Raw genomic sequence first — 20,710 nt, forward strand, 5'->3', positions numbered from 1 at the left:
CTGTCGAAGGCCCCACTGTCTGGTACAACTTAATATCATAGGGGTATCCCTGAAGTAAACTGAGCATAGCAATGAGTAGGTTGGAGTAGCCTGTTTAACATCGATTAAAAACATCCCAAGCACCCTAAAGCCAAGCTCCTCAACTCTCCTTATGGCCTTGTAAACTGTGTGTGTGTGTGTGTGTGTGTGTGTGTCGTTTTTTAGAGGAAGTGCAGTCAACAACAGGAAGTGATTAACTTCAGAGAGAGCACGCGGCTTGTTGTGGTATGTATGGGGAGCGTTACCTTTACACACACACACACACACACACACACACACACACACACACACACACACACACACACACACACACACACACACACACACACACACACACACACACACACACACACACACACACACACACACACAGCTATAAAACAAATAAAGATAACCTTCTACAATAATCCTGTGTCCAGTCCCCTGCCGGCATCTGACACAAATTGAATGTTTTCTCATCGGCCGACGGCTGCGATAGCCCCACTCCCGGGGGAATGGGTGGAATCGATAGACGAGAGTCCAGAAGCGATGGTGGAGCTGGGTGGGAATGGGGAAGCTGTCTCCGTGAGACGCCCGCGTCCACATGATCATTAGCTGAATTAACTCCTCTGACAGAGCGCTCTGCTCCCATCTGCTCAGGGCTGAGCAGGCACAAAGCAGCTACTGTTCACGCGCAGACCTGCTGTGTGTGTCTGTTTGTGTGTGTCTGTGTGTGTGTCACCTGCGTATTTGTGCATGTGGGTTTGTATGCATGTGTTTGTGAGGGTACCTGTCTTCCCACACTCAGATGCAGGACAGGTTAAAAAGGAACTATTGTTGTACGAGTTGTGTGTTTGTGTGTGTGCGCGTGTTCAACCGTATCTAATGTTGGTTTGTGTGAGTAAGTGAGGAAGTGAGTCACATAACACACACTTTGTTTTCAAGCAATGTCAGAAATGCTGTCAATCTTTGTTTTCTGCAAGACCCACTCAGAGCTGTTACCAGTCCGAATGGATATAGCAACCGGACGCTGTTCTGTTAACCAGCTGAAGCCACCACAGCCAACCTACGCTTTCATTTATAGGCAACGACCTCCGGAAGAACAACACCTCTTCCCCACAGCTTCGATTAAAATGGAAAAGCGTCAAACGAACACACACACACACACACACACACACACACACACACACACACACACACAGGACGAGGTCTACGAGGCCCTGAAGAAAGGCCTACAATAAGACAGACAGACAGACAGACAGAGAGAGAGACAGACAGACAGACACCAGACAGACAGACAGACACCAGAGAGACAGACACCAGAGAGACAGACACCAGACAGACAGACAGACAGACAGACAGACAGACAGACACCAGAGAGACAGACAGACACAGACACACACCAGTTAATGTTCAGAGTGCCACGTGTTGCCAGTGGTGTCCCAACCTCTGAAAATGTTTGATCTGGGCAAAGCCTGGCTAGGAACAGCCAGGGGTTTTGGGATTGGTGTCCAGAGGTCCACTGAAAGGAGCCGGCTCTCAGCCCATTAGAGCAACCCATTGAGTCATGGTGAAGCAGGACTTATAAATAGAGATCTGGCGGAGAGGGTGGAGGTATATAGAGAAGGATTCTGGGGCGTGGAGTAGGTAATTTCCTCTTCACAGAGAATACACGGTAATAATGTCCAGTCATATTCCGTGAAGAATGTAGCAAAGTTCAGCTTCCTTTGGGCCCGAGACGCACCGGATGGGTTTGGCCCATGAGACAAAAGACAGATGGAGAGATAGCGCCTGCATCACGGCTCTGTTGGGACTTGCTCCCGTTTTCTAAAAGTCTGTCAACTGGACCTCTCAAATGTATGACTCAAGTCCAGCGTCTATTGCTAATATACAGTAGGCCTACATGAGTGTTTTGCTCTGACGTGCGTGATTAGAAAGAGTCAGAATCACTGACTGCACGGGCCTGCCCTGCACTGTACACACATACACCCTTTATGAGGAGATAGCCATGTGTGCGTTCTCCCACACACGCAAGCGCGCACACACACAAACACAGGTAGGCCAACACACACACGCGACAAATAGTGTTATTTCAAGAAAAATAAATCTTGACCTAAATTAAAACATTATTTCGCCCCTTTTTGGTAAATTTATCCCAACAACTTTTTTTAGGCAGCCACAATTATTTTCCACAGGGTGATTTTTCTACATTGTAAATTAGCCCACATCACAAATCCTTATAGCCTAGATAGTCTCACATGTAAAGCGAACTTGAAAGTGCTAGAAACAGATGATGACAAATATATTCAACCAACTTACATGATTGCTGCGGTGAGGATGTCCTCTCTCCCTCGTTGTCACTTCAGATGAAAACTCTTGGTCAGAACGGTGCAGCAAAGTCTCTACGTGTCCCGCGGGCTCATCGGTGCTGCAGCTCAGCGCACGGATCCGTAATCCGTATCCATCTGTTACTGGCGTCGTCGAAGAATATTCTTAGAAATAAGTAGATCCCCAAATGTGGTCACCGGGCTACAGAATTCCTGGTCTGTGTGAGGTGTGTGTCACAGTGTGTTTCGGTGTGTCTCTTCTGTCAACCGAGGAGTAGCGCACACCCCCTCCCAATTGCAATCCTTATCTCCAAAGCTGCAATGGAGACTGGAGGAGAGACCTAGGAATAAGCCGTCCTCAGTTCTTCTGGAACCGCCGTAGCCTACCTATCTAAAGAGAGGTTTCGGTACTGCGATAATGTCGCTATACTGGCGCGCTAAATATTTGGGGTGTCAAAAGGCGCTTGTGGGCAAAAGGTTGCAGCTGACTAATTGGGAGTCCTGAGATTCCGGACGCTGCTTCACTCAAAGTCCGACGGATTGTGTCCGGTCCGAGCGGGTGCAAGACGTCCTTCCAAGACACATAATCTGAAATGCGACCCTTGTTCAGCAAATTACTAAACAAAGCAGTGTCGTCTCGTTGCGCAAAACTCCTGACGATGAATGAATAACCCGCCGACTCACTCTGACTCTCTGATTCTCCCTCTTTCTCTCTCCGACTCTCCCTCTCTTTATCTCTGGTTCTTTCTCCGGGAGGGTGTTCGCATTTAGATGGGGTTGGGTAGGGGGATGGGCGGTCGGCGGCAAGTGGTTCAGCGGGTAAAGTGGTGGCTCATTATCATACAACATTTTAATAACATTGAACGGGTCACACGGAAACAATTGGATGGATGGAGATGATGCGTGGTTGTCTGACGTTGGGTGAAGATAGATCATGGAGGGTTGATTATAGACTCAAGCTCGGGCCGGAGCACTTTTTTTTAATTTTTTTACACAAACTATAAACAACAGCCTGTTGAATGGCTGCCCCCATGTTATCCTCCCTCTAATCTCCCTCTTCTCCTACTGCGCACCCACACACACACACACACACACACACACACACACACACACACACACACACACACACACACACACACACACACACACACACACACACACACACACACACACACACACACACACACACACACACACACCTTATTCCATCTGTCCCATCTCGGGTCTCTGGGGAGATAGTGTGACCAAACGATTATGGAAAGAAAGTATTTCCCTTCACTCAGCAATAATAGAAGTCTTGCTTCAGTGCCCCATCCCTCCGCGCACACACGCACACACACACACACACACACACACACACACACACACACACACACACACACACACACACACACACACACACACACACACACACACACACACACACACACACACACACACACACACACACTTTCTCTTGCGAACCGTTGTCAGGGTAAGTGTGTGTGACACCGCCTATGCCAGACCACGCTAAGATGAATAGCCGGTTACCCAGGCAACCCTGGCTGGGTGATGTCATGCAATGAATGGGGAGGGACAAGTGTGTGAGGCCGCCTGCCCACCTCAAGTTGGACCACTAGAGTGTGTGTGTGTGTGTGTGTGTGTGTGTGTGTGTGTGTGTGTGTGTGTACTAAAGTAAAATGTGTTGTAAAGCCTTGTGCTAACCAGTGCTGATTGTAACAATCAATCAAAGCAGACAAATCAAAATGACGTACACACAGGGTTTGTATACGATGTGGTGCGCTCAGTGGCACTCATTCATATGGGCACAGTATCCATCTACACAGCCGACAACAGGCTGATTGTAATGTCACTGCTCCCGACATTATGCAACCGGCTGCAGTGTAGTGAGGCACCCATGGACTGCATGCACCAGAGCTGGACTCACACTAATCTGGCTTCAGGAATGTACACACACAAGGACCCTCCACTCAGGTACTGGACCAGTACTGGGGGGGGGAGTGAGGGAGTGAGTGAGTGAGTGAGTGAGTGAGTGAGTGAGTGAGTGAGTGAGTGACCTTTTTATAGTCCAATAAGTGAATTGAAATATTAATGCAGTTGGTTTCAACTTAAAGTTAAATTGTAAGCTGATAGGAGTCACATTGTACAAATTCATGGCACAGTACCACAATAAAATAACCATGGAGTGTGTAATTGTGTGTTTTTGTGTTTGTGTGTGCGGGTACCCATTGATGAACTCTTTTGATTAAGGCATTGTGCGCAAACATCCATTCAGAAAGTTCTCTGAATGTCCGCACAGTGAGTGGATTCAGTGGGTGTATGAAGTACAAGACGTGGGTCAGGGACTACAGACATGACAAGTGTTGAGTCAGCCAGTTAGATCGGCATCACTACGGACGGATACGGGTCTGTTTTGTTTAATATCTGTGTACATACAAGCTGAAATAATTGGAGGATAAAACTTTAATATTTATATAATAAACATACAATCCATGACTCATGAATGACAGCCTTCCCCCCTCCCCTACCATCATGGATTCAGGATTTTAGTCATGTGACCCAAACAGGAAACTCAACGCGAGTTTCGTTCCAGAAACCTCCCAGTGATTAATGCTGTTTGATAAGGTCGGACATTTATAGGAAGAAATAAGATGTCTGCAGCAATTGATTATGCAATGAACACAATAAAACATGTAAAAGGGAAGACGGGAGGTCACGACTGGGAAAACAATCAGCAGAAGAAATGAAAGGAGGTGAACCAGGACAGGAAGTGAGATGGCTTCCTCAAGGCTCTTTTTATTACCTGCTGGTCCTTCTTCATTCACCTCTGACCCCTAATCTGTTTCTCCTCAGAAAGCCTGTGTGTGTGTGTGTGTGTGTGTGTGTGTGTGTGTGTGTGTGTGTGTGTGTGTGTGTGTGTGTGTGTGTGTGTGTGTGTGTGTGTGTGTGTGTGTGTGTGTGTGTGTGTGTGTGTGTGTGTGTGTGTGTGTGTGTGTATAAATACCAATTCTCAAGGGAGGTCAAGTGATCTACCAGGCATTCTATGTCACAGATCCCATTTCCCTTCACCCATCTCCTGCTCTCTCCTGCTCTCTCCATCTCTTCTTAAAGCCCATATTCAGAGGGCATTAACCATTTCTAGTAAATAAAGGTTGAGAAGGGATACGTGATGGGAATGGCCAAGAGTGCATTAGGGCAGGGTGCTAAGCCACTGCACGGCAATGAAAACAAGTGCACGATAAACTGAAATCTTAATAACAAGGCAATTACATTTCAGGAAGGAGACAGAGACAGCGTGAGCCAGAGTCCGAACAGGGGCTTCAGGAAGGAAGAGCGCTGAAGGAATAGAAGTGCTGATGTAAAGAGAGATATTAGGAAAGAGGTCATTCACCTTGTTTGGGAAACATCAGGAGCTAGCGCACGTCAGAAGAAGCGGGCCAGGCGGGCCAGGAAAGGCGGTGGCAGACCTTACAGTAAGAGATCCAGAGAGAGTGAACCAAGAGGTTAACCGCAGCCTACTTTGTGATACCGTTCAAGAGTCAGGGAACACTGATCCACATATTCAGATCAGATAAGGAATGGGTTATATGAATCTTTACTGGAACCTGCCGGGAGGGTGGGAAATAAGGCCGACAAGAAAGAGGAGGGTCCAGGAGAAGATAAGCCAGAGGACGGACCAAGACACCCAGGGGAATGAAACCCCTCCCAAGTTTGACTGAGGGGAGGAAAGGTCATAGACAGCCAGGCTGAATTGAAAGGATAGAAGTTGTCAGAGAAGTACGGGGTTTAAAAAGAGAATGCTATACAATATTGGTGGGTCGATACAATGCCTGCATATTGATCACGAAACCTATTCGATAAAATGTGCGTGACCTTTAAAGATAAAAAAGATGAATGCAAAATTCCACATGAAAACAAATCATGTAGTGCAACATATTGGTTCTGATAAATCATACGGGGGACGGGGGAATGCAGCATACGAAATGAAATAAATATTTAAAATGTATTAAAATGTTTATGAAATTTTTATTTTAAAACGTCTTAAATCTAAAGGGAACAATGCCATATCCAATACTTTATGCTGCACATCTAAAAAGTAAGGGACAAACCATGTTTAAAATGCGATGAATGAGGTACGACATTGATTTGACGAGAGACGGGCGCGAATTGACAAGAATATTATTGTTGACTTGGTCCTTGTTATGGGTCGCCCTCCTATGGAATGATGCGGTACTGCGTCTGGTACCATTTGGAGTTGGAATAACATTAACTTTAGGAGAAGCCCCTGTGGGCAGGGCCGTAGCACCAAATTCTGGGCCCTGTATACAGGAGGTACTGTATACAGTACCTCCTGTACCTTACCCCCCACTGTGTACCTTACCCCGGCAGTCCCACGGCCCTGCCCCGGGGGATAATATGTGTACACGGTTGTTGTTTTTTATTGGTGTAAATTTGGATTTTAACCCCGAGTTAATACAAATATTGAAGACGCACTGGTTAGATTCAGCCTGCAGTGAATCTCCTTTTGTTTTTCAATTCTATTCAAGCGAACAGTTAAAACCAAAAAGGGACATCAACATGAGTCTAAGCACTTTGCAGCGTATAAGGACACATCTCAAACAGGCCACCGACTCCCACCAGCGCCCACCTCTGTTCTGTGTGGCCTCAGCTTGGGTCTTTGGATGGGTACGAGTTCACCAGTATACAGTTCTCTCCCCGCATCACAGACTTGGATGAAGACCCACATGGGCAGATGAGCAGCAAGGAAATGTGCACCCATTGTGGCCGTGCCAGCGGAAATGACCCAGGAGAGAGCAAGAGTCACGCAGGAAAGGACCACCTTTGACTTCCTGTCTTTGTAAAGCACACCCACGTGCCTCCTACATTGACCTTAACTAGATGAATTTCCTTGAGATTTCTATGGCCAATTCATATTTTAAAAATCTTGATAACCGAGAACATAAGCGCTCGCGTCATCTCAGGCCGTCTGGAGACCGGTACTGGGTAGTCCTCGGCCCCTGGGGCTAAACGATATCGGTCTCATTATTCAAAATACTGAATTCAATACTTAATTGAGATTGTGTTCCTTAAACTGGCATAGTTTAGGGAACACTGAAATTTGAAGAACAAGAACAAGAAGAGCCAAACAATGCGTTGATATCCCCCAGTGACATCCAGACTTCAGAGCGTAGGTTTCATTACAGAGAGTACTGTTAATGGATTGGGCCATCTTCTATCTTCTCTTGATGAAACAATGCAGTGGGTCGGGGTGACCCTGATGTCGCTGGGTGACAGCCGAAGCTTGTGAACTTGGATGCTCCTCGCGGCGCTAAACTCATTGAAAGGATCCCCTGTGATGTCCACTCTGCATAACAGTCCCGTTGCTTAGGCAGCACAATGTTCCCTTTCCGTGGCACGGGATCAAACTCAGACACAGAGACAGAGAGAGACACACGCGAACGCACACACGCATCACTTTTGCCAGGGAAACAGGAAGTGATCTTTTTCTTTCTCCCTCCATCTGTACCAACAGAGGCTGGGTCTGTTATGATCACTATCAGTCACTGTAACAATAAGACTCTCCTCTGCCAACTCTTCTTTAAAGGATGAGCGATTTTCTTTTGCCAAGAGTCCAGGAACCAACGGAGACAGCAGCAAAGCAGTGGTTAGTGGGAGACTTTAGCCGAGTCAACACGGCCGCACCACAGCTCTGCCTCATCATCAAACACCTAAATTGTGGTTAATGGATGACGTCACTGATCGACCATGCGTGAGTGATACATATTTTTTTTTTTTTACATTGCAGAAAGGCTTGGTTGTGTCGATATTGATGATAAGACCAAGTCCATACGCTTAAACTCTTCCCATCTTCTCAACATGGCAAACCATTCAACTGGTAAAATTAAACATTAGCCATAGTAGATAACAACAGTTTCTGTCCGCTTCCCATCCATGGCTGTTGTTTGCCCTCACACACACTCTGGCCCCCCTCGTTCCTTCCTCTGACCTCTCTCACACACAGGGCTTGGAAAACTCTCCCTCTCCCTCTCCCCCTCCCCCTCCCCCTCTCTCTCTCTCTCTCTCTCTCTCTCTCTCTCTCTCTCTCTCTCTCTCTCTCTCTCTCTCTCTCTCTCTCTCTCTCTCTCTCTCTCTCTCTCTCTCTCTCTCTCTCTCTCTCTCTCTCTCTCTCTCTCTCTCTCTACCAGACCTCAGTGCACTACAGCTAAAATGTCTGTTTCCTTCAAATGATCATCAGTCTTCTCCTTAGTCTCCTAATGCTCTCAGTCTGCACAACATAACCCAACGGGTGTGCTGCACAAGCCCACATCCACACATACCTTCCCACCCTTCCCACAGAGTACACAAACACCCTGATCCCATTTGGAAACGGCCCTCTTATCAGCCACATTGTACGCCAGTTAACATGCACAACATTGGCTGTTGCATTACAATTCCAACTAGATTAAAGTACAAGATAGTTTGTGGTATGCAATTTTAAGCTGACTATATTCTCTATGGCAGAGGTCACAAAACTATCATATTGTGATTTATAGTAAAACAACTTAAAAAATAGTGAAAGTGCCGATGGAACAGCGTGTCAAAACCAAACACAACAACATAAGTTTCAAGCAATGAGTCCTCATGGATATAGTTTTAGACTATTGATTTTACCTTGACACAAAGGAACCAATTAATGGGTGACTAGAGATAACTGAAACTCTCATCTAAATGTAGGGTCAACCACTGTTGCTTAACTGCATTGTGCTTAACACAATGTGCTTGTACATGAACAAGCAAGTACCATTGTCTGATCTTTTCTGCTATCTTGTCTATTGATTATAATGGATTTTCACGACCTTCTAAAATTGATTAGATTAGATAAGAAACGACAACATTGCTGCGTCTTGTTTCCCTGCTTGTAAATGTTATTGTGTATGTTAAAGTACTTTCTAAATGTATTTTTTAAAAAGGTGCTATTAAAATCATATACAAAGGTCTTATTTTACTGATTACCAACCCAACACTCTTCTCCTTGGCCTCCGTTCCCTCAAACATTCTTAGCATCTACAAAAACAGACCTTAAACAGTTGTTGAAAGTATAGTTAAAAGCAAGTATGCCCAAACTGGAGAAAGCAGGCATCTACAACTGAATGTGTAGTACAGGTATCAGTTCTCCAGTAAAGGAGTTGTAATGTGCACTTTGTTCTGGTTGAAACTCAAACACAGATATGCATAGTTCTATGTGAAGACCACATACAAACTGTCAGATAACACCACATACCAAACAGCCCCCCTACCCTACCCCTAGATGGGATCAGTCCCCATTAATCACAGCAAGTACAGTTAATGACTGTAAACGTATGCAGACACAGAGAGGATGAAGAAGGCAGGGGATGTCTCTGAGTGGTGCGGAGGGAAACTCCCACCATTCAAATAGGAGGATTCAGCGGTGTGTGTGTGTGTGTGTGTGTGTGTGTGTGTGTGTGTGTGTGTGTGTGTGTGTGTGTGTGTGTGTGTGTGTGTGTGTGTGTGTGTGTGTGTTATGTTTTCATGAATTCATTATTATAAATCAAGTGATTACATCTAGCTCTCTGTACAACTACTTCGACGACGTAGTTGTACTAACTCAAAAATAACTTTTACATCATTCCTACAGGTGTCAACAAACAAGGAGGCAGAGGACAGACTTATAACGCAGGTGTATCCGAATATGAAAAATGACGTTATTATTAGGGCCAATGCCGTTGACCACATGCAGTTTGACTAAACAAGATCAAAAAAATATGACGGTGGAGCATCGACCAGAACACGGATCAGACGAACATCAGATCAAAACTTCGCGCCGCGGACTCACTTTCAAACCTCAAAGCTCCCATGTCCACCAAGTTTCTCACCAAACACAACTGATTTGAAATGCATTCTCAACAAAGCATATATTTTTTCTTACCTTTGTGAAAAAGTAGTCAGGCAACGTGATAGAAGAGAGCAGGAAGGCGTATCCTACTCCGCCGAGCACGACTGAAGTTTGGGGCAGCTGTGTTGCCAGCAGCGTAGAGATGATCAGCTGTTTTACTAGGAGAAGCAACAAACCAGAGGCGAGGTGTTGAGAATTGAGGAAAAAAAGTCAGAAGAATATGTTTTTCTGAATGAACGACTATTTGGCTTAGTTCCGAGATCAACTTCTACACAAAATAAGTCTGCAGTTGCTACTGCTAATCAGCCTGACCCTAAAACAGTGCAATATCAACACAGGTAAGGCATCTGATATCAGCTAATTTAGGCCTACAAGTTACATAATAATACAATCTATATTAATTGAAGACACGAGTAGGCCTATCTCCCAAAGTCTCAAAAGCAAACCATTGTGTTTCAGTTACCGTTGGGATCTACGGTATCTTCACGAGTCAACGACCGTTTACGTTTCATTGACGAGCAGTGAAACCGAGAAAATGTGTAGTCAACAATTAGATCAGGGGGTGGTATTTAAGAGCACTATGAAGGCGGGTGGCAAGGGAATTGCCTTGTTCTCAAATGCCAGTGCAAGGATGACAAGGCGTCTCTCTGCCCCCCCCCCATTGTAATCCTTGCCACATCCTTATCACATTTGAAACCAGTGATCATATTTTATGTAATAATGCTGATATCATCCAAACTTTTACGTTTTCTTTCAATCCAAAAATATAGCATTGAACGCTCCTTTTTAATATCCTATTTGGTGATTTCATGATGTAGAATAGGCTACGTAAATAGGTCGATTACTATATGATAGGTCGAAGGATACAATATGTGATTATTTTATTTATTTTTCATAGATGATTTATTCATTATTCAGGACTACTTTGATTGGTTGGATATTGTACGATGTGAATTGTCATGAATGAGCAACAAACCAACGTTTTTGTTTTTGTGGATAAACAACATACGCCATCTAGTGTCCAACTCATATTTGATCATCCTTTTTAGTTTAAGTATAGGCTCATTGCTCCAATTAAGAAAACAGTCTTTGTTGAAACGAAAGATAATATCTGTTCTAACAGTCAATGCAAAAATGCCCAATTTTAGCTGTCCTGTGTCAATGTTTAAAGTTCATCCATGTAATGGGTCCATGTTAGAACTCAATACATCCCATATAAGGTGTCAGTATTAGTTATCAATGTTAAGACACCATGAGAGGGGCTCATGTTATAAGTCCATAGATATCATGTTCGATGTCAGTATCAGAAGAGCATGTTAGGACCCAATGCAATGTTGGTTGATCTAACGCTTCACACGTTTCCCTTCATTAGAGAAAGTCAAGATTCAGGACAGATTTAGAAAAAAAGTGCAATGGAAATGTATAGAAATATGGTTGACATATTATGAGAACTTGTTCAACCATTTTGCATGTGAAGACGTATGCAATGAACTACTACCTAAATGTTGGGCTGAGACTATTCCACACAGATCCACCAACACTGGTCTTACATTGGGGGTCTTCAGGCTGGGGGTCTTCAGGCTGGGGGTCTGGGGGTCTGGGGGTCTTCAGGCTGGGGGTCTGGGGGTCTTCAGGCTGGGGGTCTGGGGGTCTTCAGGCTGGGGGCTGGGGGTCTTCAGGCTGGAGGTCTGGGGGTCTTCAGGCTGGGGGTCTGGGGGTCTTCAGGCTGGGGGTCCGGGGGTCTTCAGGCTGGGGGTCCGGGGGTCTTCAGGCTGGGGGTCTGGGGGTCTTCAGGCTTGGGGGCTGGGGGTCTTCAGGCTGGAGGTCTGGGGGTCTTCAGGCTGGGGGTCTGGGGGTCTTCAGGCTGGGGGTCTGGGGGTCTTCAGGCTTGGGGTCTTCAGGCTGGGGGTCTGGGGGTCTTCAGGTTGGGGGTCTTCAGGCTTGGGGGCTGGGGGTCTTCAGGCTGGGGGTCTGGGGGTCTTCAGGTTGGGGGTCTTCAGGCTGGGGGTCTTCAGGCTGGGGGTCTTCAGGCTGGGGGTCTTCAGGTTGGGGGTCTTCAGGCTGGGGGTCTTCAGGTTGGGGGTCTTCAGGCTTGGGGGCTGGGGGTCTTCAGGCTGGGGGTCTTCAGGTTGGGGGTCTTCAGGCTTGGGGGCTGGGGGTCTTCAGGCTGGGGGTCTGGGGGTCTTCAGGTTGGGGGTCTTCAGGCTTGGGGGCCTTCAGGCTTGGGGTCTTCAGGTTGGGGGTCCTCAGGATGGGGGTCCTGCCGCTTGGCAGAAGATGCTGGCTATGGGGGGGTGATGGAGGTACCTGGCCCAGCCCGGCCACACTGGTGCACAAGCCAGATGGGTCTGCACGTTTTTGCAGTGATCTGATGGGACAGAGCAGCCTTCCACGGCCCTTCAGTGATCTGATGGGACAGAGCAGCCTTCCACGGCCCTTCAGTGATCTGATGGGACAGAGCAGCCTTCCACGGCCCTTCAGTGATCTGATGGGACAGAGCAGCCTTCCACGGCCCTTCAGTGATCTGATGGGACAGAGCAGCCTTCCACGGCCCTTCAGTGATCTGATGGGACAGAGCAGCCTTCCACGGCCCTTCAGTGGCTGGGGAGAGACTTCAGCACAGAGGACAGCGACAGAAGCTGGGGGAGTCATGAAGGATCAATTCTACTCCTCACTGTCGCTGCAGGGTCAGCGATCAGGCTCACCAACAACCACTCCCTTCGAGCCTCAACTCACGTAAACAGACATTATCAAGGCGGCTGTGCCCCCCCCTGACCACCACTTGGGGGCGCCACTGTACCTCCTTCCATTGACGCGTTCCAATTCCGTGTGTGTCTGTGTGTGTGTTCGGGGGGAGTTATAGATTAAACCACAGGTCACAAAGCTGTCATGCCTGACAGCTATAACAGCAGTTCAAACATGCATGTTTAATATAAGCTATATAATATATGCTTTAGGTGGGGGCGGGTAATGTTGTCTTTTATGTCGTGCACAACTCGATGGCGGGATGATAGGCCGATTACACCCTGATTTATAACCCTAACTAAAATGCATATTTATATGGACATATTAGCATCTTTATTTTATTTTTTTTACGCATAAGGGGGTTTAGCCCCAAGGGAATTGGCCATTAACAGTAAACACAAGCACTCCAGCACTAGAAAAGGTAAAACAAAATTGTCTGTAAAAGCGGAGAATCAATACTGTTTAGACTGGCCACTGCAGAAATACATTCACATCACTTTCTTAATTAAATCAGAAACAGAACCGCATGATATTAGGGTTCTAGAGAGCGGAGCGGGAGGAAGACGCATGAAGAAGCGTGCGTTATGTTCACTCATCCCTGCTGATAATGCAGTGGGGTCCAACGTGGGGGGTTTCTGTCCTCCCTATAAGCGGGGTCTTCTTCTGATCCTTCAGCAGGGGTGGTTGAATGGCAACAACTAAACAACAAAAGAGTATAGTACATGCATGCCTTGTCTGTTTCATCTGAAATATGTTCGCAGACTGAAAGGGGAATACTACATTCGTCAACAATATACATGGAGAAATGTTTACCTCGATAACGTATTGCCTAAACATATTTTACTGCCCAAGTTATTTGGTGCGTCTATGCCAAAGGTCCACAAAATGGGTCACGGTATGAAATTGTTTGGTAATGCCACAAAAAACATATTTTATTGTGATCGCTTATTTATAAAAGTATTCATGTAGCCTACTTGATAAAACAAAGTCATTGCACAGCACTTCGTTAGCGGTGTAGGCTACTAGACGTTTGTGTAAGGCACGGTCGGCACAAGCGAGCATTGCACTAAGCCAGCAGGCGGTGCAGTTGGAACACGCGCTCTTTGATAACTATAATTTTGTTCTACTTTTAGCCATAGAAACGTCCCCTGTAATCAAAACAATTCATGACTATGCCACTGTTACGCTTAAGAATAAAAATACAAATACAATGTGATGACAGGGTGGTTTTAGGGACTGAAGCCCCGGATCTTTTTTAAGCTTCTTCATTGCCATCTAGTGGAAAGGACATGCAACCGCATGGATAATACTTTGCTACAAGATCATGGGCCTATTGGCAAATCAAAGTGGGCATACCACTTCTAAAATACAATAAAGCAAGCAAACAATCCATCTCTGAAATCCTACTTTGAATCTTGTGGCAACCCCGATCGTCGGCGGCTGGGAATTTAAAAGGAGACGCTCCAAACAGGGTTGCGGGTGAACGGTTTTTATTCGTTCACCTCACTTGTAAAAAAGGTAAAACAAAAGACAACAAAAGTTCTTCCTCTTATTGGGTAAAAAGGGTCTGTCTCTGGCTCTGGTCCTGGTCTGGCTGCGTGGACGGCGCTCAGTCCTGGGGGGAAGCGTATTGGCGTTAGTAGCCTACGGGTTGGTGCGTTCTCCCCCTACTGCGTCTCCGACACGACTGTCTCGCCCGTCTGGTGCGTGCTCCGTCGCCTCTGCCGTCTCCCTCCCCCAGGTGATCTCAATGTCCGTGATTGCCCGGGTGCGCTTGATGCGCGCTCCTGCGCCGCCGCGCTGAACGGCACATACCTCCCTCGGACTACCTGTCCGCGGAGCTGGCGTGGTTCGACCCCCCCAGTTGGATCGGGGTTGCCACAATCTACTGAAAATTAATCTGAAATTTATAAGTCTCATTTTGCCATTGTATTTTACATAAAAAACTCTAGAAGTCAATAGTTAGGTGGTTTTGTTTCTTTCCATAGTAGAGTGGCGAAGTCACGCCCCTTCCGTTAGAGCCCATGGGACCAAAAATATGAGTTTCAATGGAGAGAAAGTAATTATTTTCTGGTCCCAGTCTTTATATGCCCTGGACACATATGTTGTTTGTGGATTTAAATAATAATTGTATCATGTCAAGAGTTTGACCGTTTATTGTGCAATTGTTCAGTTAAAGGCTGTAGAGAAAACACAATGAGAAAGACATGTCCGTCAAGCTCCCTGCGACTGGCATGGACAAGACCGACAATCTCCCCATCGGCATAACTGAAACTCTCCACATAGGCCTACCCCGATTTATAATGGTTTTCACCTCTTTCGATGCTTTTATCCTCCCCTTGGGAAAAACCTATTATTATTATTTCTTTGCATGAACATTTATCATTTAAATGTGGAGTGGACGATTTGAGGCGCTTCAGAAAGACAGACAGACAGACAGACAGACAGACAGACAGACAGACACACAGACAGACTTTTGATAAGTCAAGTCAACTGTATTTATATAGCACATTTAAAAAACCACATCAGGGTTGACCCAAAGTTTTTAACAAACAAACAAAACAATGACAATATTTCAACAACAATGATAATATAAAATGGGGACATCAGGGGGGAGAAAGGACAAAATGAAGGGGGGGGGGGGGGGGGGGGTATTATGGTGGAATGAAAGCTTGGGAGAAAAGTCTAAGTTGGACTTAAAGCAGTCAATGGTGGGAGAGGATACCTGTGAGGTAGTGAGGTAGTGAGGTAACCGTCAGGTTGTCTTGAGATAACCATGTGTTTCCTGGGGTTAAGATCCGATGTCTGAGCTGTGGACGTGAGGCACTCTAGTCTATACCGGGCGTCCTCTCCAGGCCTGGAACACCGACAGCAGAGCCGCGTGGTCCGAGAAGCGGCTGCCGGCGAAGTTGCGGTGCACGTTACCAAGGCGCCTGCCCACGTTGATGACAAAGTGCTCCGGGAAGCAGGAGGCGGCCGAGATGGTGCACAGCGCGTCGCCGACACTAGAGGGGCGACATCACCGTCATCACCTGACCACCACCGACCATTTATAGAGACGAGAAGGGCTGCAATAGCAACAAGGGCCCCGTCCCATTATCCCCCCTAGCCCTGGATTTTAACCCTACAATTTGCGCGTTCCCGGGAGGGGTAGGGTGCTACAATACTTGGGGATCAAGAGGGAACGCCTATTTCCCTTAAAATCATCCCTTGGCAGCTAGCCAGCTCGGTACCTCACTTGGAGCTAAGAGACGAATGACCCAGAATACCTTGCGAATTTAGCAAGCGGCAATTTTTCCATTTTTCACATCATGTTAAATTATTTAACTATAGACTGGATTTAACTCTACGATCTGATTTTTAAAAAAAAATCTGAGAAAATGATTGATTCATTTATTTATTAATTTATTAATATGTATGTTCACATACAGCAGCATCTTCTTACCAATGGAAGAATGTTTCTGAAATGCAATAATTATTCATGCGTAGTTGAAGCTGTGGAACAAAAAAGGGCCATCAAACTGCGGCTACATAGTTGTTGTTTTTGACAGGCACCTTTTAGGACCAACTTATACGTGACGTATGGCCGAGTGGTCCTTCGGGCGTCTCCGTTGCATAGAAACCAAAGCCGAGGGAAGCATACATGCAAACCTAATTCTAAGCTAGATAGCTTGTAACGATTTGACGCGTTTTCCTCTGTATTACTTACACTTAAATTTGCCGATATTTGAATGCTGGTAGTCGTCTTAAGTCTATTCACAAAATTATCCACCTCGCTAGCCAACTATTAACAGTTATTACATTTGAATGGGGCGAGTGCGATGCAAATGTTAAGTTAACGTTATAGGTACTGATGAGTCTTCGGTATGATTTAATACGATGAATGACCATTTCTCTGATCATACAATGTCCACCAACAAAAGAGTTGGCCATACATGGACGAAGAACAAGTCAATTCAGCGCTATCACTCATAAACAGTCCGATGTGACTCTTCGTTAGCTTACCAGAGGGAAGCTAAGTTGGCAGCACAACGAGTCAGGATCCTGAACATTGAAACCTTGGACCATTTCTGTGTCAACACTCCCTTCATTGAAGTGAGGGCACCATGGCCGGGGACGCCAGCAGCATCCCTGAACTGGACCAGGACAAATATGACTCTGACGAGCAAGTCAAGATCATTTGTTTAGGAGACAGTGCTGTTGGCAAATCAAAGTAGGTAGTGACTTTATCCGCACATGAGGCCATAACGATCTATGCATTTATAAATGCATTCATATTGTGTGTTGTAATATTTGTGTCATACTTCATGTTGGTCGCTGGCTGTTGCTTTTTCTCGTTGATTTAGGCTGATGGAGAGGTTTCTCATGGACGAATAGTATCCTTTAAGTTATATCCGTGTGTTTAAAAAAGTAGACATGACTTGATTTCTGGTTCAGCACTACCGAGATGATTACGGCTTATTCATGATAATCAAATCCTACCTCATAGCCCGTCTTGAGTGGAAAGGATTCTTAACCTGGCTCCAGTCGCCCCCAGCAGGTGTCTACTTATGCTCTGACTCTCTACAAGTACCTGACTACTGTAGAGGACAAGTCTGTCGTGGTTGGTAGGTTTCAGCTTCTCTTTCTTTTTTTCTCTTGATCAAATTGATTAAATGGAATCGAATATGGAAGGCTGGTGCTACAGTTGACTCATTTAATGTTGTTGTCCCCTGGTTTGGTCTTATCTTGGAGACTTCTGGGACACGGCCGGCCAGGAGAGGTTCCTGAGCATGCATCCGTCATATTACCATAAAGCACACGCTTGTATCATGGTAGGAAATCTTCCCCCGATTTTTTTGCCGGCCAGGCAGCTACAGTCTAGGGGTGTGTGGGAAATAAGAAAGAATAAAGAAGGGTTTGATATCATAATGTATTACACATGCTTCATTTTGTTTTTTTAAGGTTTAAATTACAACTGAAATTGTCAACTTACGCTGCATAACAAATACAAAATGTAATGGAATATATACTGTATTAACAAACCAGATCACAGAGCAAGAGCAACTCATAGAAGATGTGGAATAGGTGAACCGCATCTGACAAGTGCTATTGGTTCCCTGCTGCACCAAGTACCCTGCCCTGATTAGTGTCCTACCACTCCAAATCCCCCAGCTGGTTTCGTGTACTCCCTACCACACCAAGCCCCAACATGTTTATTATCCTACTTGTCCAATGCCCTGCAGTTTTTCTTGTCCTACCATACCCTATCATGTTGAGTGCCCTACCGCTGCAAATGCCCTCCTGTTTATTTGCCGTGTACCATCAAGTACCTTCTAGGGGCCATACGGCACAAAATGCCATATAATTTTTTTGGGTTGTTTGTGTTTCCTGGGTCTTCTTCCAGGTCTTTGATGTCCAGAGAAAGGTCACGTATAAGAACCTCACCAGCTGGTACAAGGAGCTGAGAGAGTTCAGGCCGGAGATTCCTTGTTGTGTGGTAGCCAACAAAATCGACGGTGTGTTAGCAGTTTCATAGTTGTTAAACATGTCGATTGTACGTGGACGCAATATTTTAGAATGGAATATATAACAATATGGACATTTTGTTGAATAATATCTTCTGACATTGGTCTTTATATATTTTGACTGCCTTTCTCACTTACTGTCAGAACGGAGAAGCTTTGTTCCACTTGGTGATTCAGGATGAAGGGACACGTTGAAGCGGCGAGGTTACGGTGAACAGAAACTGTCTTAATCTGTCATTGTGTCCACAGCTGACCTGAAGGTGACCCAAAAGAGCTTTAACTTCGGCAAGAAGCAGGGACTCCCCTTCTACTTTGTGTCTGCAGCCAACGGAACGAATGTAGTGAAGGTGATGTTTCTGGTGTCATAGAACTACACCCCCGTTCCCTCCAGGACCTTACCTAAAGGTGCAATGTGTTGGATTTGGTGGCATCCAGTGGTGAGGTTGTAGATTGCAACCTACTGAATAACCCCCACCCCTCCCTTCAGCACTCCCTGTCCAGTGACTAGGAGAAGTTACCGTGGCCTCCACTGGCCTGTAAGGTGCCAGTAGGTACTTACACAATGCAGCTAGGACAGCATTGAGTGGGCACGTCCCAAGGGATGTTGTGGTCCTTGAGTGTTTTTTCGCTGTTGGCTCCATGGAAGAGTACCCACTCCGCTCCCTGTGGAGAGATGAAGGGCTCATTCTAGGATTCCTATTTTCATTGCGTTATATTCTACAAAATAATACATACTTACGAAGCAATTATAGCAATTATCACTGCACCTTTACTCTTTAAATTGAGTTGTTTTATCACCTATGTTACTACTTTTTAAATTTAGTCACATGAACTGTAATCCGTCCTTGTCTTGTCTGGACCACAGATGTTCAGAGAAATGATCAAGAGAGCCGTGGACTACAAACAGAACCCCAGCGACTTCATGGATGAAGTCATGCAGGAACTCGAGGTACTTAGTTGTTATATTGTGATCCTGAGGATCAAGTTCATCCCAAATCGACCGGCACAACGGTCATGTTTACATTAGTTTTCCCGTCCGACCTCATTGAAATCATTTACATTTAGGGCATTTAGCAGAAGCTTTTATCCAAAGTGTCTCACAATAAGTACATTTGTGAATCGTCAGAGGACAGAGCAATAACAATATCCTTACTGTCGGTACAGTAAGGATACAGTAATCATATGGAGGAGACCATTAAAGAGGAGTGGGGAGCTACAAAGTACCGTTTGGTCTATAACTGAGGCACTCTATAATATTTTTTATAAATCTATAAACATATCTAAATGTAGCTACTGTGTGTCATTATGGGCTTTCAGAACTTTGAGCTGGAGAAAGAAGAAGGCCCATCTTGTGGGGCGGTGAAGTCGGCCAGCCCCGCCCCGGCCCCAGCGGAGGATGACCTGTAGCCCTCTGAAGCCCTCTCTGGGGGCCGACCGGCATGCATGGAGCACGCCTGGAGCACGCTGACCGCAGCAGGAGCGCTGTCCCTTACCTGGATGTTCATTTACAACTGTGACAGTTTCATCTCAACGCTGCCGTGAAGACAATTCTTTGTGTCTCTTAGTGACCCCCCCCCTGGCCTGTAGCTGCAATGCTCAGTGAGTGTTTCCCTCCTGCTGCTCTTCTTTAAGGATGTTGACCAAGGTTGTGTCGTCGTCATGTAGACCTCATATTCTTTGTGTAACATGCGATATATTTACATTAAGACCAGTGCATTTGTATATATCACAATACCGATTCAATGTTTATCTGGTTGTTTGTGTACTGTAATGGAAATGTGAAGTTTGGAGATGTGTTTAGTGCCCTGCGCACACACACAAAGCAAACCGTGCCTGGGGTCGGACCACTACTCCTCACAGGCGCTCCTGATGCGGGAGTGATGCGTGCAGTTATTCTAGGGATCCATGGGTTTAGCTGCTGTTGTTAAAGTATGACTTTTGATTGACCATATATAATAAAAACAGGTGTATATAATGTTTAGTTGTAGACCCTTTTCATATTTGCCCTGGTACTCGGAAGGAGCAGACACAATAAGTCTTAAGTGACCCCAGTGTTGTTCCTATGAATCCTCTGTGTAAAGGGGCTATATCTACTTACATACCCGTATGTCTGCGTGTACCAAGTCGGTTCCTTACTCGGGCAGGGAGCTCTGAAATGCCCCGGTCCTCCTCAGGGGAACGTTGTTTAGCTACGAACC

The 20,710-nt window shown here is 45.8% G+C and overlaps 2 protein-coding genes across 5 annotated transcripts in view; one reads left to right on the forward strand and one right to left on the reverse strand.

Annotated features, from left to right (window-relative positions):
• The window catches only part of LOC115551090 (rho family-interacting cell polarization regulator 1), a 47,238-nt gene extending 36,446 nt beyond the window's left edge, over positions 1-10,792 (reverse strand). The window contains exons 1-2 of one of the 2 annotated variants that reach the window (XM_030366616.1): positions 10,724-10,792; positions 10,294-10,418 (exon numbers count right to left, since the gene is read on the reverse strand). The gene's annotated coding sequence lies outside the window, so the exon portion shown is untranslated. Of the gene's footprint in view, positions 1-2,337; positions 3,329-10,293; positions 10,419-10,723 lie in introns of those variants that run through there. The other variant, XM_030366615.1, reaches the window with a different exon arrangement.
• Positions 10,793-14,335: 3,543 nt separating this feature from the next.
• On the forward strand, positions 14,336-20,489 carry rabl2 (RAB, member of RAS oncogene family-like 2). Of its 3 annotated transcripts, none has more exons than XM_030367316.1 (8): positions 14,336-14,351; positions 17,352-17,381; positions 17,533-17,612; positions 17,740-17,819; positions 18,392-18,503; positions 18,762-18,859; positions 19,378-19,461; positions 19,830-20,489. In XM_030367316.1, exons 2-8 carry the CDS (start codon positions 17,356-17,358, stop codon positions 19,917-19,919), a joined length of 570 nt encoding a protein of 189 aa, XP_030223176.1. In that variant the 5' UTR covers positions 14,336-14,351; positions 17,352-17,355; the 3' UTR covers positions 19,920-20,489. The 3 variants fall into 3 exon arrangements, with proteins under 3 accessions (XP_030223176.1, XP_030223175.1, XP_030223174.1); XM_030367315.1 differs by lacking the exon at positions 14,336-14,351 and adding an exon at positions 16,484-17,218 and having other exon boundaries at positions 19,822-20,489; XM_030367314.1 differs by lacking the exon at positions 14,336-14,351 and adding an exon at positions 16,517-17,218.
• Positions 20,490-20,710: the final 221 nt, after the last annotated feature.

The sequence above is a fragment of the Gadus morhua genome, chromosome 9, assembly GCF_902167405.1.
Source record: "Gadus morhua chromosome 9, gadMor3.0, whole genome shotgun sequence".
NCBI classification, from domain to species: Eukaryota; Metazoa; Chordata; class Actinopteri; order Gadiformes; family Gadidae; genus Gadus; species Gadus morhua.